General features: G+C 48.2%; 8 protein-coding genes across 8 annotated transcripts; 4 read left to right on the forward strand and 4 right to left on the reverse strand.

Annotated features, from left to right (window-relative positions):
* Positions 1–1,067: 1,067 nt before the first annotated feature.
* On the forward strand, positions 1,068–2,360 carry alkA (DNA-3-methyladenine glycosylase II; the record flags this gene model as incomplete). Its single annotated transcript, XM_057296534.1, has 3 exons — positions 1,068–2,017; positions 2,121–2,243; positions 2,297–2,360. 3 exons carry the CDS (start codon positions 1,068–1,070, stop codon positions 2,358–2,360), a joined length of 1,137 nt encoding a protein of 378 aa, XP_057144416.1.
* A 533-nt stretch (positions 2,361–2,893) lies between these two features.
* N7519_009762 (ubiquinol--cytochrome-c reductase subunit 7) lies at positions 2,894–3,635 on the reverse strand (the record flags this gene model as incomplete). The annotated part of the gene is made up of 4 exons (XM_057296535.1): positions 2,894–2,983; positions 3,132–3,185; positions 3,248–3,356; positions 3,562–3,635. The coding sequence occupies 4 exons, from the start codon at positions 3,633–3,635 to the stop codon at positions 2,894–2,896; spliced, it is 327 nt and encodes a 108-aa protein (XP_057144417.1).
* A 740-nt stretch (positions 3,636–4,375) lies between these two features.
* Positions 4,376–5,586, forward strand: N7519_009763 (uncharacterized protein; the record flags this gene model as incomplete). Its single annotated transcript, XM_057296536.1, has 2 exons — positions 4,376–4,763; positions 4,820–5,586. 2 exons carry the CDS (start codon positions 4,376–4,378, stop codon positions 5,584–5,586), a joined length of 1,155 nt encoding a protein of 384 aa, XP_057144418.1.
* A 680-nt stretch (positions 5,587–6,266) lies between these two features.
* N7519_009764 (BTB/POZ domain-containing protein) lies at positions 6,267–7,100 on the reverse strand (the record flags this gene model as incomplete). Its single annotated transcript, XM_057296537.1, has 2 exons — positions 6,267–6,860; positions 6,927–7,100. The coding sequence occupies 2 exons, from the start codon at positions 7,098–7,100 to the stop codon at positions 6,267–6,269; spliced, it is 768 nt and encodes a 255-aa protein (XP_057144419.1).
* A 1,039-nt stretch (positions 7,101–8,139) lies between these two features.
* On the reverse strand, positions 8,140–8,552 carry N7519_009765 (uncharacterized protein; the record flags this gene model as incomplete). Its single annotated transcript, XM_057296538.1, has 2 exons — positions 8,140–8,346; positions 8,508–8,552. The coding sequence occupies 2 exons, from the start codon at positions 8,550–8,552 to the stop codon at positions 8,140–8,142; spliced, it is 252 nt and encodes an 83-aa protein (XP_057144420.1).
* A 167-nt stretch (positions 8,553–8,719) lies between these two features.
* On the forward strand, positions 8,720–10,676 carry N7519_009766 (uncharacterized protein; the record flags this gene model as incomplete). The annotated part of the gene is made up of 6 exons (XM_057296539.1): positions 8,720–8,796; positions 8,827–9,032; positions 9,098–9,514; positions 9,571–10,358; positions 10,418–10,510; positions 10,578–10,676. 6 exons carry the CDS (start codon positions 8,720–8,722, stop codon positions 10,674–10,676), a joined length of 1,680 nt encoding a protein of 559 aa, XP_057144421.1.
* Positions 10,677–11,070: 394 nt separating this feature from the next.
* Positions 11,071–11,790, reverse strand: N7519_009767 (uncharacterized protein; the record flags this gene model as incomplete). Its single annotated transcript, XM_057296540.1, has 1 exon — positions 11,071–11,790. The coding sequence occupies one exon, from the start codon at positions 11,788–11,790 to the stop codon at positions 11,071–11,073; it is 720 nt and encodes a 239-aa protein (XP_057144422.1).
* Positions 11,791–14,258: 2,468 nt separating this feature from the next.
* On the forward strand, positions 14,259–15,026 carry N7519_009768 (E2 SUMO-conjugating protein UBC9; the record flags this gene model as incomplete). The annotated part of the gene is made up of 4 exons (XM_057296541.1): positions 14,259–14,306; positions 14,398–14,558; positions 14,626–14,649; positions 14,773–15,026. The coding sequence occupies exons 1-4, from the start codon at positions 14,272–14,274 to the stop codon at positions 15,024–15,026; spliced, it is 474 nt and encodes a 157-aa protein (XP_057144423.1). The 5' UTR covers positions 14,259–14,271.
* Between the last annotated feature and the right edge of the window lie 138 nt (positions 15,027–15,164).

Below are 15,164 nucleotides of genomic sequence, written 5' to 3' on the forward strand. Positions count from 1 at the left end.
ACATATGCTACAGAGGGGCACGATGGCTACGCCAATCCGACACGGGTAATCGGACGTTGATGAGGCTTCCAGTCTGCCTTTATAGAGAGGGAAGGCCTGAAAGTAATGTCCGATTCAATTTTGATCGTACGCCATTACGCTAATTGACAATAGATCGGCTGCCGAGAAAAAAAAAAAGGCTACCTTGCACGCTGGCTTTTGGGAGCTCCTAGCTCTAGAGCCCTGGAGATTTCAACCTTGGAAGGTCTCCCCCAATATTAATCATTACAACATCAAGTGCGAATAATATATTCGATCACCAAACACCTGCAGTTCTGCTCTCCCGAGCCTCACGGCCGAGGTCGGTTTAGGCTGCTTCCAAGGTTAATGATCGGCTCGTCCTTCTCTCGTCCATGGGATCAGTGATGACCTGCTTTTAGTCCGTTCGTAGCTGCTCTAGACGAAAATGATAATCATCTGTCTTACGGAGCCCGGTTCCTAACGTTGAACTGGTCCCAACAAGACCACTACGCCAACTGTTATGTTTGATATGTCAGGTCATCAATTTATAACCTCACTCTTTGGGTTACTCACCCACGTACGGACGGAGTACACACCCTTGCACTCCGCTACTTCTCGAGATCCAGGTTGTATTTAAGGTTCTCATTTGGAGGTGACCACAAAGGACTCCCAGTCTGACCGGACTGATCCTTCATGGTCTACCACCTTTATCAGATCAGATTGCTAGTGTAACTATGTAACCATGACCGGGCTCTGGACATGTATAGCGTGGCTAATGCAAATCGCCCTGGTTGATAAGTGTTGCTTGCCCTTTTGCTTAGGGGAGAGCGGCTGAAAATATTACATGCATCGAAAGTGCCTTAGAATGCGTAAGAAAAATGAAATCTATCATTATATCGAGAATGCGCTGGATATAGTTGAGGTGCCATAAGCGTCATTGCTTGGCACTCGTGGGGCTCCAACTCCGCACCTCCGCAAACCCCAGCTTCCCCTATGACCCCCTCGAGACTTCCTCAGATCCAGTACATAGGCCATTGAAAACGGGCTATCCCATACACTACCCAAGAATGTCACTCAGACGCTCAGCCCGACTGTGCTCTATCCCAACCATCAAGACACCATTACTGCAAAGCTCGGCTCCGAGCGAAGCAACCAGAGTCCAAAACAGCGCAGTGACAAAACCCCGCAAGGCGCCCACAAAGTCCAAGAAATTAGTTAAAGAATCCACAAAGACAAAAGCAAAAACAGGAACCTCCTATTGGTCCCCAGAGCCGGCAGTCCCAGAGAAACAAGAAACAGACAACCAGCCATCAACCACTAATCCCGCGATATTCAGACCTCAGACACCCCCTCCCCTCGACCGCCCTGTCGACCCGCACCGAACAAATGCAATCCTAATTACCCCTCACGGCTCAACAGTAAACGCCTACCCAGCGCACGCAGAAGATGCCTCCCCCTCGAAAACGGGCCTTCCACGCCCAACGGCCACAACAGGGACGCTACTCGAGAAAGCCACTGCGCACCTCATAGCGATGGACCCACGCATTGCAACAGTAATTGAGCGGAATCCATGTCCGCTCTTCTCGCCTGCCGGCTTAGCAGAGGAAATCGACCCCTTCAACAGCCTGACCAGCAGCATCATCGGCCAGCAGGTCTCTGGCGCAGCAGCAAAGTCTATCAGGAACAAGTTCCTGGCACTGTTTGATTTACCCGATACCGTTGCGCCGGATGGGCATAGACATGCAAAGTTCCCGACACCGGATCAGGTCGCCAAGTGTGATATCGCTACCCTGCGCACGGCGGGGCTGTCGCAGCGCAAGGCGGAGTATATCCAGGGTCTTGCAGAGAAGTTTGCTAGTGGAGAGCTTGGGGCAAGGATGTTGGCGCGGGCTACTGATGAAGAGCTTTTTGAGAAGCTTATTGCTGTTCGTGGATTGGGGAGGTGGTCGGTTGAGATGTTTGCTATGTTTGCGCTCAAGCGCATTGATGTGTTTTCTACTGGGGATTTGGGAGTACAGTAAGTTTATTTCTTGCTTTTGTTCCGTACAAATTCTTGGTCTTGTGACCGAAGATGTTTGTGTCGTGGCTCAGCGGAAGAGTGTTTACTGACACCTTTGTAGACGAGGCTGTGCTGCCTTTGTGGGTCGTGATGTGAGCAAACTCAAGGGCAAGGGTGGTGGTAAGTTCAAATATATGACCGAAAAGGATATGCTGGAACTTGCTGCCAAGTTTGCACCATATAGGTACGTCTGACCCTGTTCATGGTGTAGACAATGTGCTTACCTAGTTGATCCAGGAGTCTGTTTATGTGGTATATGTGGCGGATTGAGGATGTTGACGTGGCTGTTCTTGGTGGTTAAAGGTCGTAGAAGTACCTCCGCGAGTCAGGCTGGTTGCATACCGTGTGATTTATTGGATGTCGAGCATTTGAGATAATTTTGTGGCATAGATGTTGCCGCAGTACATAGTTAATATCTGAAAGGAATCGTGGCTCTGACTTCGCAGCCACGAGAAAAGGGGTTATAATTGAAGATGCTATACATGTGCTGCCAGAGATGTTGGGCGCCTAACGCCCAAAGCGATCAGCTGAGCTGCCATAACCCGCATAAGCTAGAGGTCCCGAACTCCCCAGTCATTATTAAATATTACGATGCACTAGCAAGGAAGGACCCGCCTGTCTTGTCGTTAAAAGAATGACCAAAGATGTAAGCGCGCGAAGAAAATCGATTTGTACAGTATGAGTACACTCAGGCTGCGTAACCAAGCCATGGGCTGCCGACGACGGCGACCATTCAATTACGAAGAAAGCACACCAGGCGTTTATTCAATGCCAACAACAATGCTACCCCAACCCCCCCTGTTTTCATATTCTATTGAACCAAGCAGCAACGGCTTACTTGCGGACAACAAGGTTGTCAAGGTCAGCACGCTCCTTGGCCTCCTTCTCGATCTCGCGGATGATAGGGCTCAGGTACTCGACGTCCTATTTGATTCCCATTGTTAGCATTGAGTTCGTTGTGGTGAGTAGATGTTCCCAAACGGAATCGGGGTGGAAGTGACAAATCCGTGCAACAGGATTGGCTGATGGAGACCCATGCGGGGAGGGCGAAATTTGGATGTTGGGGACTCACCTCAGAGGGCTTCGTCTGCTCGTTGGCGGGAAGGAGAGTGTGGGAGATGGAGCACTGCAATTGACATATTCGTTAGGTTTCGCGCCAGTCGAGTACGGGGAAGGGGTCAGTCGAACCTGGAAAGCACGGCGGATACGGAAGACACGGTCATAGGCCTCCTTGGCAGGAAGACGCTTGATGGCCTTCTGCACGTTCTCGCTCTCCTCAGGGATCAAGTCATCGAACCTAATTGGGAGGTTAGCAAGTGTTTCGGTCCAACCCTGCCGCGAACGATATCCGAAAGACCGGGGCTCCGGGCAAATTCGACGCAACTGAGAACGCATTCAAAAGATATGCCACCGGTGCGCGACAAATTCGACCAGACAATTCCCAATCATTGTCTCAATCGCTCGTGGTCGGGAGGTTATCGATATGGGAGGGCAAGAATTACTTGAGTCCGAGTCTCCTGTAGCCGGCGGCATCAGTGTACCAGTGGGAGAGGGGGTGAGCCAGCTCTTGAGCCATGGGCGCTTGACGATGTAACTGGCGAGCGAAGGGGCAGACATTTTGAATCCCGGGTATCCCAATTGACGTGGGTGTGGTGAAGGGTTGAAAGGCTATCCGACTGGAACACGAGATGACCCGATGTTGCGAGGTTGTGCAAAACGGAGCTCGGGCGGCTAGTCCCGAAACGGCATCTCTACGCCTGAGGCCATAAGCACGTGACAATTTTGTGCCTCAGGCGGTGGAGAAACTGGGAATGTCTATCGGCACACTCCACTTAACAGATTGGTTTCCTATGTCATATCCCCTTTTCGATGTTATCGCTTGCTTTGACAGAGATGGGATTTGCTAATTGCTGAAGCAACTACTGATCCCTGCCCACGGCAAGAAGCTTGATTGTTCTGAGAACCCCGCCCACGTCCGTGCTGCAAGATATTAGCACATTGCGCATTCAAACACTCCGGGTTCGGCAACCATCGGGCCCAAAAAACTCTCTCTCAATCCTCAGTTGTTACTCACAACTTTTTCCTTACACCGTCTACGGACCTTGGGCTTTGGATATTTGGATAAATCTACATTTCTTTCCCAGCTCGGTTTGAAATAGGGTTCTTGGGTTCCGGATCGAGCACCCGATATGCTCGTGTCCGGGAGCCCTCGTTGATTCAGTACGGTTCGAAAAGCTGCGTGAGCGCCGGCCACCAAGATGACTACAAACGGCCGAAGCGCTCCAAGCAGCTCCCAAACCCAAACTCAGTCAATCCATGTCGACAATTTCCCCCAACGTGCCCGCCGCACCGATCTCTGATTTAAAAACCCGCCTCGAGATCTTTTCCACCAAGATACCCAACTTTTACATAGCACCTTTCTGCGGAGCCAGCGCTGGCGTGGCCTCTGGTATTGTCACATGTCCTCTTGATGTCATCAAAACGAAGCTCCAAGCCCAGGGCGGCTTTCGGCGGGGAGCAAAGGAAGTTGCCTCGGGCGTGCTGTATCGTGGCATGCTCGGAAGTGGAAGGAGGATTTGGCGGGAAGATGGCATTCGCGGTCTCTATCAGGGACTAGGTCCAATGTTGCTGGGATATCTCCCCACCTGGGCTGTCTACCTCGCAGTCTATGACCGGAGTCGTGAATATTTCCATGACAAGACAGGTAGGTACCTCCAGACCGAAGGATCCGGTCATCTATCAGTACTGACTAAAGAACAGGAAGTTGGTGGTTATCCCGTGGCTATGCTTCAATCACAGCCGGTGCATGCTCAACGGTTGTGACGAACCCCATTTGGGTCATCAAGACCAGGCTCATGTCACAAAGCCTTAAACAAAACAGCGAAGGAGTACGAGCCCCTTGGCAATACTCGGGAACATGGGATGCTGCTCGCAAGATGTATCAAATCGAGGGCATTCGCTCCTTCTACTCTGGCCTCACCCCGGCTCTGCTGGGACTGACCCATGTGGCTATTCAATTCCCTCTCTACGAATATCTAAAGATGGCGTTCACTGGCTATAGTATTGGTGAGCACCCCGATACCGGTAGCTCACACTGGGTGGGAATATCCGTTGCCACTTTCCTCAGCAAGGTCTGTGCAAGCACAGTCACATATCCTCACGAGGTCTTGCGGACCCGACTTCAAACACAGCAACGGACTGCTCCGGCGCAATCTCACGAGGAGATTGCATTCCGCGGCGGATTGAACCATCCACATGACCGCGGCCGGTCGGGTGGCATGTCCTCATCAGATGGAATGCCCGGCCGCCCACGCTATAGTGGCATGGTACGCACCATCCAGACAATCCTGAAGGAAGAGGGATGGCGTGCGTTTTACTCCGGGATCGGCGTCAACCTGTTCCGGGCCGTTCCGGCTGCCATGACGACTATGCTCACCTATGAATACCTGCGGAAGCAGATCAATACCTTGCAGCATGAAGGTGCGCTTAAGATCCAGATGGAAGAAGAAGCTCATGGATCTATATGATACCCACAATATATCACCATACAAGAGACTATCTCCAATCTCCAACCTCCCCCTTCATATCTGCTTCTTCTAAAACATTGCACCCCACCGCTTCTGATCGCCAAGTCCCTCTTTTCCTTTTGTCACAACCTGTATAGACATGGACGAGGTGGTCTGTGACTCGATATTTGCAGATCAATCTTTAGCGAGTAAATTTTGGCTACTGCATTTTGAAAGCATACAAGGGTCTCGGCATAGATGACAGTGTCTCCAGCCTCCAAGTTTGACATGTGAAATGGCTTTCACATGTATTCACATGCTCGCTGCATCTTGGCTGAAATATTATTGCGGCCCAAAGCATGGCTTTTTGTTCTTTCTTGTTGCTTTCTAAACTTGTCTACCATCTTCCTGGCTTCTGCATGTCTTTCCTGTATATACATCACTTTTTCTGCATGCTCGCCCATTCTCGTGAATACACATTTCAAATAAAGCAATGGCTTTCAGATCTGATCTGAAAGACGAAGCACATATTTCAATTGGAACTACCCACTAGGAATGATAGATGAGAATTTATCTCGACTATTGGTACAAATTCCAACAGCCCTCTATACTACCATGCCTCTATGGGTTCTACATTCTTTGTCCTAGTTGTTGTATTTAGAATTGTATTCCAATGTTGATCTCATCTTTGCGATAACTAATCAGCTTTCATGCCGAGCCTCACAATTGTCACAACGGTCAATACCCGAGTCCCCCATGCTCATGTTAAAGAATACCCCACATTCTCTACAATGGGCGTATTCATAGACAATCGTGCCTTTTTCCACCATTCTTGCAATGATCAGAGATCCAATTTGACCACACTCTCGCAGGAGCTCAAGGATATCGTTCTTGGCGACAAGATCATAGAGGTTTTCGGAAACGACTTTCACGAGAATATCGAGAAGACTGGTTTCATAGGGGGGCATTGATTTCATGATTTGAAGAGCGATTTCAGGAAAAGAGGATGTCATGTAGTAGTCTCTGATCCATGTAGCAAGCTTGCGCAAAGCAATCTGCTTGAGTGGCAAGATGCCAAATTTATCTGCCGCAAGGTAGACATAGAGGTTGTTGTAAGCAGTGGCCTTTCGGCTATCAAGCTCGATTGTTACAATGCCAGAGTCACCTGATGTCTTGTGCTTTGGGTCCACGTCTTGGTCATTGGCGTTGTAAGTCCGCCGGTAGAGAAAGCAGAGGACTCGTTTGATCGTCTCCGGGTCGTCGTCAGGTAGATAGATGGTCCCGCTGATGGACTCCTTGAAAGAGTATGTAAGTAACTGAAGCTACCTATATCCCACCTAGGCAGACACTGGGTATCTTACCAGAGAGCCGTGTTTAAGGGTAGCGTCAAAGAAATGAGACTGTGTGCAGATAATGGCACGGTGGGCTTTGAAAGTCACATCCCGGCAGACAATAGTCACATCAGAGAAGCGATCGCTTATAAAGAGACCTCCGACCGCCTGGCAAAGTAGGGAGGAGTTTTTCACTGGTGACATATTGGAGAGATAGTTGAGGAGAGATGAATGTGAAATAGAGATAGTTGAGAAGAGATGAATGTGAAATAGAGATAATTAGGATGAATGTGAAATAGAGATAATTGAGAAGAGGTTTGGAGAATAGAACATCTGAAGTTCATCATTGAAATTAATAAGGGCGATATGCTCCAGTCTCATGTGGAAGCCAAACATGAGTTGATCTATGCTACTTCAAATCTAGTCGAAGCAATGTTCGCATAGTGACTATAATTATAGCTATGCAGAATAATACAGTCACTATAGTACCTTGAATGGGAGGGATAACTTATACATGCGAAAACACTGGGCCTTGGAGGCCGGCTTCCAACTTGATGCTGATATAGCTTGTATAGAATGTAGTTGATCATATGGGACAGTCACGTGACACGCTATTTAAAACTGCCCGTAAATATTTTTTCCCTCTTTCCTTTTCCGCTTCTCTCTTCATCACTTTTTTTTCTTCATCAATCTGTACTTGTTCCTCAGTTGTTTAATGCTGGCACTTTGAGGATCAATTCACAGATCAGTTTCAAATATTGATTTTGGCCAGGTTCACTTACTAACTACTTTCATCTGCCTGCCCAGGTGTGCAACCTGACTGCATCAAACTAACCCCATTCGCTTTTGTGTGGCCATTTGATCCAATGGATTGATCTATTGAAAGGCAGTCAGATGTGTCTGTGCAGTCTTATGTCACCCCTTCTCTACGGTCTCACAACCTGCAATACCTTTGGCCGCATCACATATTCCTTCACTATTCGCATGATGAACAATTTCAAGATTGAACTGGGTTGTCAATACACTTAGACTCCTGGGGCATGATCATTCATACACTGAAAATTCTGATTGAATATGAAGACGCAGATGTTACTGCCAGTTGGTTCTGCTTTTGTTTCACCTTCTATATTAGCAACAAAGAGACTCAATGAACAAAGAATTAGTACATGTTGGTATCACCAATTATCTATCAAACACTCTTGTAGTGAATTCAATCCATATTATATACATGAGTAAAGACACCTTACAACATAGACTGCACGTCAAGGTCGTCCCTTCCCATCGTTCTGCGCTCGACTCTCTTCAAGTGCTTGTTGAACCCAGGACTCGTCTTTCCTTTCAGATGGCGCAGCTCGCTGATGAGAACTGGGGCCCTGTATCTGGGCATCTCGCCGCGCAGTGCGGATGGAGCTAAAACAGTATGAACAGAGGATGACAGCCATTGTAAAAGCTGCAATAGGAGCATTGAGAGACTAGATCAAGATCAGTACATTAGTACATATTAGAGGACCCATTTTATGTGGAAGACAGGAAAAGATATGGAAATTTCTGCAAAATAATCAAGTCGCTTGATAGTGTCTAGACTTCGGTTTTGCAGTGCATTGTACATACCCCTTTTGGCTTGCCCAATGCTTTGGGATTTTGACTTTGGGTCATTGCGTCGCCGGTGACTTTGATCTAAGCTTGAGCTATCCTCGGGTTCACCTTTGCCAGCCGAAACTGGGTTAAATAGAGGCAAGTTTCTTTTGACAATGGGCACGCTTGAGCAGAATTCAAAAATTATTGACCGAAGAAGAACACGCGTAGGCAAGGAATAGGCAAGGATGACAGAGGTGCTGGTTCAACTTGAAGAGTGGGGAGGCGGAGAGTCGAGCGGAGAGATAAAGCCTTATCGCATCGCGTTTGATTAAATCGATGCCGACGTTCTCAGGCCGTCGACACACCTTGGAGACTCTTACCAAACAACCATGGCTTCTGATCCCCCTCCAAAAAGGGGCATGTCCCTGTACGCCAACTTACTTGATCCGTCTACTGATGCGCCTGGTACCATCTCCCGTGCACCTGTTGTCTTTAAGCAGCCGGAGACTGAACCTCAACCCGACGACGCGGCCGCCAAAAAGCAACAACTGAATCCTGGTATTTACCCTCAGCTTGTTGAATACTCCGGAGCGGCACATTCTGACCTTTACCTTTCTTCATAGCTTCTCTTCGGTTCCAACCACCCAAGAGACCACAGCTCTCAGCTCAGAAGCCTAAACCGAGGCATACTTTACCAAAGGCAGTGTCTCAACCACAGCCCTCCGCCAACCAAGCTTCGGTGCCGACAAAGAGCACTTTGGCTGATTGGACCGCCGTTGACGATGATGAATATGAGTACACGCGCGAGAAGCGACAGCGCGGTGGAAGAAAGAAACGCAAGAAGAACCTTGAAACGCAAGTTGTCCAAAACTGGGACGATATCTACGACCCTTCTCGACCGACCAATTACGCGGAATACCGCCATAGTGATGAGAAGATTGCTGAAGTCCGCGAGTGGAAGGATCTCTTGTATTCGCATACCAGAAAGCGTTCACCGAGCAGATATTCCGATAGCGAGGATTATGACCGGCCAAAGAAAAGTATGTTCCAGTCTTTCGCGATTAGTGATGATGCCCAGACTAAAAAGATACCACAGGACAATTTGCGCCCCCAAGCAACTTTGCGCCGCCGCCGGATCTTAACGATGTGCCACCACCAGCTTCTATTCCCAATGACCCATCCGGTGAGGATGCATTTGCTCGCCGTGCAGCATTAGGGAATCTCCCGTCACCCACAACCCGAACTGAAGATCATACATCAATTCCCGATGATCCCACTGGCGAAGATGCGTATATGCACCGCTTCCAGAAAGCTGAGAATCCACCATCGGGACAAGTCATACCACCTCCTCCACCCTCACGTCCCCTTGACGCCATCCAACCTAGCTCCGCAACCATCTCCCGTGCACCGGTCCGGTACGCTCTTCCTCCGCCCCCAGAAGACATCCCGGCCTCCGAAGCCGAACTTGAAGCTGTATTGGCCCAAGAGCAACCGGCGGATGAGAGAGAGCCAGATGAGTCCGCGCCGCGATCCCTTCGTCCTGGCCAACAAGGCTTCGCAGAACGACTGCTTTCTAAGTATGGCTGGACTAAGGGTTCCGGCCTCGGCGCTACTGGTTCTGGTATGGTAAAGCCCCTGGAAGTCAAGATTGAGAAGCGAAAGAAGCGACCAGACTCAGAGGGTGGTGGCTTTGTCACTCCTGCTGGACGAGGTAAGATCATCGGAAGCAATAAGAAAGGTGAATATGAGACCAGCAAGTTTGGCCCTATGAGCCAAGTAATCATCCTACAGGGCATGCTGCAAGGCATGGACCTGGATGCGGAGATAGAGCGAAGTGATGGTGGTGGTTTGGTCCAGGAGATTGGAGGGGAGTGTGACGAAAAGGTACGTTTCTTTTCATTGATTGGCTTGGGGGGGCTTTTGCTAAGTTGAGGGGCTCACAGTATGGAACCGTGGAGCGAGTCTTCATTGCTCGCGATGTCGGAACCCCAGTCCCTGTCTTTGTCAAATTTAGGGACCCCTTGTCTGGTCTACGGGTAAGCTTTTGGGATCTACCTCTTGATTTGTGGGTTTGTGCATTGCTGACTATTGCATATACGATAGGCCGTGAATGCGCTCGAAGGCCGGATCTTCAATGGTAACACAATCACCGCACGATTCTTCGATCTCGAGAAGTTCGAACAGGGGATTTACACGGTCTAATTGCCCATGTTCGTGCCATTTCATGTACGCTATGAGATCTCGATAATTTGTTCATTTGTGCATTCTCGACTATTGCACATACAATAGGCCGTGAATGTGCCCGAAGGCCAGGTACTGAATGGCAGCAAAGTCATAGCACGGTTTTTTCGACCGAGGAGTTCGACCAGGGGTTTACATGGCCAATTGCTTTTGTTCATACCCTTTCATGTACTTAGCTATGTTAATGATAATGTTCGATTTCATTTGATGTTGCTCTAGTGAACTCTCATTGCAATGTTTCCAAAAACTACCCCTATAAGTAAAACAAAACGCTGGCTATGGAGTATCTCGACTGTAGATCATCTAATCCCCTATGGAACCGAAGACTTCCATCCCATTACACTAATTCATCAATCTATTGCCCCGACACCTTCTTAACAGGAAGTGGAATCCAGGAACGCCAAGTCCGGCGATACTCTTTCGGCTTAGAAGGGCGAAGCAATGGCTCTCTATCTGACATATCGTCATCAGTGATAAACGCCAGATAAGTACGATTCTGCGAGTTGCGCACCAACCTAGTAGGAAGAGGAATCATAGACCGCCAGCTCCGACCCGTTTGGGGCTGAGGTTCCTCCAAAGGCTCATCTTCATCATCTGCGTAGCCATCAGCATGTTCAACCAAAGCAACACAAGACAAGTGAGGCGAGGACTGCTGCACTAGGGTCGGCATGCGTGCCGGACCACTACGTAACGACGTACGTGTCTCCCTGTTCTCAGCTCGCTGAGCAAAACACCTTTGAGTCAAGTTTGGAAACTGGGAGACCCATGTTTCCATATCCAATTCCTCAGCGTCGTTGTCATCGATGGTCCAGCCATCTTCGTCGCTATACTGAAATGCATGGTTTAACGCCGATACAAGATCTTCTCTCCGCCATTCGCGGAAGATACGATGGCGTAGCAGTAGCTGATTAAGCTTGCATTGCACACAATTCCCTACGAGTGAGAAATACAATGTGCTTCGATCTTCTGTGCACTCGTAGCCCCTTCGGTAGGCTCTGTGACATGCGATTGAGTAGCTTGCATCAGGGCATTGGTGCTGGCATAGGGCATGGTACCAGATAATTGAATGACACATGCTGATAGATGATGGTATGTATGTAGCTTTCCAAGCTCGGGATTTGATTTGTAAAATTTGCTGATAGTTTCCCTGAGGGCTGTTGAGTGTGGATGGAAGTATGCCAGATGAAACGGGAAGATCTTCCTTTATACGCCTCAGACCAGAATCAAAGTGTGTCGGCATCTGCCGACAAACTTTTGTTGTTGGAAAGAGCCTTTGTCGAGGGTCAATCCGGGTTCGAATAAAGAACCATTTTCTCGTTGCATCCCTTCGCCGTTATTGTTGGTAGAAGGCATTGTAGACCCTGTTTGGCTCTTTGTTAGCTTGGAGAGGTATATGAATGCCTTTGTTCATAACTTTGCCGGCCAAGGTCATAAGTTAGAATATTTTGCCTAGTGTAGTGGTTGAAAGAAGGAAGCACATTTGAAATTGTAATTGCAAATGGAATAACCGGGACTTGGCCTATATCAGGTAGGGCTGACCTGAAGTGCTGACCTGAAGTCCATAGCGCTGTTTATATGTATATTTCGATGGGCTATCATCGGCCAAATAGTGAATACAGCTGACTAGCTGCATTTTAATTAACCTTGGAAGAGATCATCAACACGGTTATATTTCATATGCAAGGTCACTCTTTTTAGATCAAGTTACAACGCCCTAGATATATATGTGTGCTCCCTAAACGTAGTCTAAGTACATAGGTAGGTATAGGGCTCTGCTTACTACCTAGGTAGGTAAGTGCTTCACCGCTGCCCAGGTGGTATAGGGTGATTACTCAGTAACCACTTGATACCTAGGTACCTAGGTAGTACTTTATCTTAATAATATTCAAGTTATGCTCTGGCTATGCTCGGTGAGTACCCGGACCCGTGGACTTAGATCGTGCCTAGTAAATGCTTAGGGGGTGCGCTAGTACGCAGGTCGTGCTTGCTAAGTGCATAAAGGCCTTCCAAATAAAGCGGCACGTTTATTTTTCCTTCCCAATTGGGAAACTCTCTGGGAAGCTCGCGTTCAACGAGGAGATAGGGAAAGTCTACCGAGACATTGATCTATCTGCACCACAATATTTTGGAACTCCATCTCCTGAGATTGACGATGCATGGGCTGATTTGATGCGAGGTAGGTCCCTTCTCGAACACTTAGGAGCTTATTTGGCCGTAGGATAGGCTCTTCAACTTACACACAATTGTGGAATCTTATAGGCGAGTCCGTAAGGATGACCGACGAAGAAGCGGCACCATACACACCAGAGCTTAACAAGGCCCCGAATTCGGATTATTACCACTTTGAGTGAGCTCTAGCGAATACATATCTTCTGCCGTGCCCTCAGTCTAATATTCCTCTCTATTAGACCTGACATGTTCCAGTCTCTCCACTGCCTTAATGCAATCCGAATGGAACTCGATATGGACTACTACTCAAAACATCTTCACCACCACGGCAAACTGAAAGAAGCTATCAAAAACTCCACTATTTTTCCGGATAATTGGAATAGAATTCACCGTGATCATTGCCTCGATCAGCTGCGACAAGTTATCCAATGTCATGGAGACCTATCGCCGGTCCCTGTGTATCATTATAATAATGATATAGTTGGGCTTGGAGTTAGACAGGCTCATATGTGCCGCAAGTGGGAACCCATAAGAGAGTGGATGTATATTCGCAAGGCGAGTCAGCTTCGACAGGCGGACTAATGATATAGGTAGAGCTAATCGCCCGTCGTTTCAATATATTTCATTTCTCCACCTACACAATAACATATATCAAGTAATAGAATTTACAAATGCTCGACAATCTACGCCAAGATGAAGGAGAGACATAGTCGTGGCGTCATGTAATAGCACCAAAATCCCTCGCAGTACTAAGGCACTGGTTAATGGCTGGGCACCCTGATGTCCTCGAGTTCTCTATGTGGTTCATGATACAGAACGGGACCTGTAATTTAAGACAACCGCCCTTGCATTATTTTAGTTGATGCAGCTCGTCTGTGTGAAACTAGCTTACAGTAATCAAGTCGTTAAGAAGTGCAAGTGTATGTAGCCCTACATACCCAGCACAGTACTGCCCTCGGAGAAGTAGAAACGATATTAGATTGGGACCACCAGACAAAGTAGTAATATATAGCCACATAGAAAATATGAAAGAAAGAATATCTCATAGAACCAGTTGTAATTGTTATTTATGCCTAACAATAGAAGTGAGGCTCCTGGGTTGTTCCTGGGCAAGGCCGGGCCGGTCCTTAGTAGGTATTACATAAGCAAAGGTCATTGTTCGCGTGGGGAGGTCAATTGCTATCACCTCCCCGGCTTTGACGATTGCCACCTTTAAAATCTTCCGCTCATCACCTCACCTCTTTCTCCCCTTCTCCTTACCCGTCACTCAACCACCGGTAGTCCTCTGCTTATTTGCAGCCAAGTTGTATCTTTCTGCTGCTTGATCTTCTACCACCTTCCGCGAGGCAGCCCGTTTCAGCTACTCACCCGCTGAACACTACCCGAGATGTCGTTGTGCCAGAACCGTCTTCAAGAAGAGCGGTACGTATATTTCTTGTCCAGCGGATGCCGCGATTCTTCGCATCGCTTGCGCCATACCCTTGCCCCGCGCTGACCTTTATGGTTTCTCTAGAAAACAATGGCGTCGCGACCACCCATTTGGTTTTGTCGCAAAGCCGAAACGTGCCCCGCAGGGTGGCCTTGACCTGAAGAACTGGGAATGCGCTATTCCAGGCAAGGCTAACACTCTCTGGGAAGGTGGACTTTTCAAACTTGACTTGATCTTCCCCGATGGTGAGTGGCGCAACATTCATGACTATTGAAGATCCTTATACTAATCTAGGTTCTTTCACGCTTCTAGAATATCCTACCAAGCCTCCCAAATGTATGTATTCCCTTTGCGATATAATCCTGCGGCAATTCGCCAGAAGAGAGAGAGAGAGCTTCTGCTAGGAGCTGTCACTATGATTTCTTATGACAACAAAACACTAATATAAGAACTGTTCAGGCAAATTTACGCCAGCACTATTCCACCCCAATGTTTACCCTTCCGGAACGGTTTGTCTATCAATCCTGAATGAGGAGGAGGGTTGGCGACCTGCTATCACTATTAAGCAGCTTTTGCTCGGCATCCAAGATCTTCTGGATGACCCCAACCCCGAGTCACCTGCGCAGGCTGAGGCCTACAACCTCTTCAAGAAGGACCGTCCTCAATACGAACGCAGGGTTCGCATGGTTGTCAGGGAAAACCAGCCCAATTAGGAAACCAGCCCAATCAGGCTTTGACTTAGACAACAAGCGTAAACAGCGATGGCGCTGCATGGGTCATTTACTTTTCTTTTTCTCTTTTTCAGCATGGGATACCGGGGAGATCGTGGCAAGATTATGCATTTCTTGTTT

Source organism: Penicillium mononematosum (genome assembly GCF_028829835.1).
Source record: "Penicillium mononematosum strain IBT 11891 chromosome Unknown utg000005l:1.0-9366267.0:1.0-9372171.0, whole genome shotgun sequence".
NCBI classification, from domain to species: domain Eukaryota; kingdom Fungi; phylum Ascomycota; class Eurotiomycetes; order Eurotiales; family Aspergillaceae; genus Penicillium; species Penicillium mononematosum.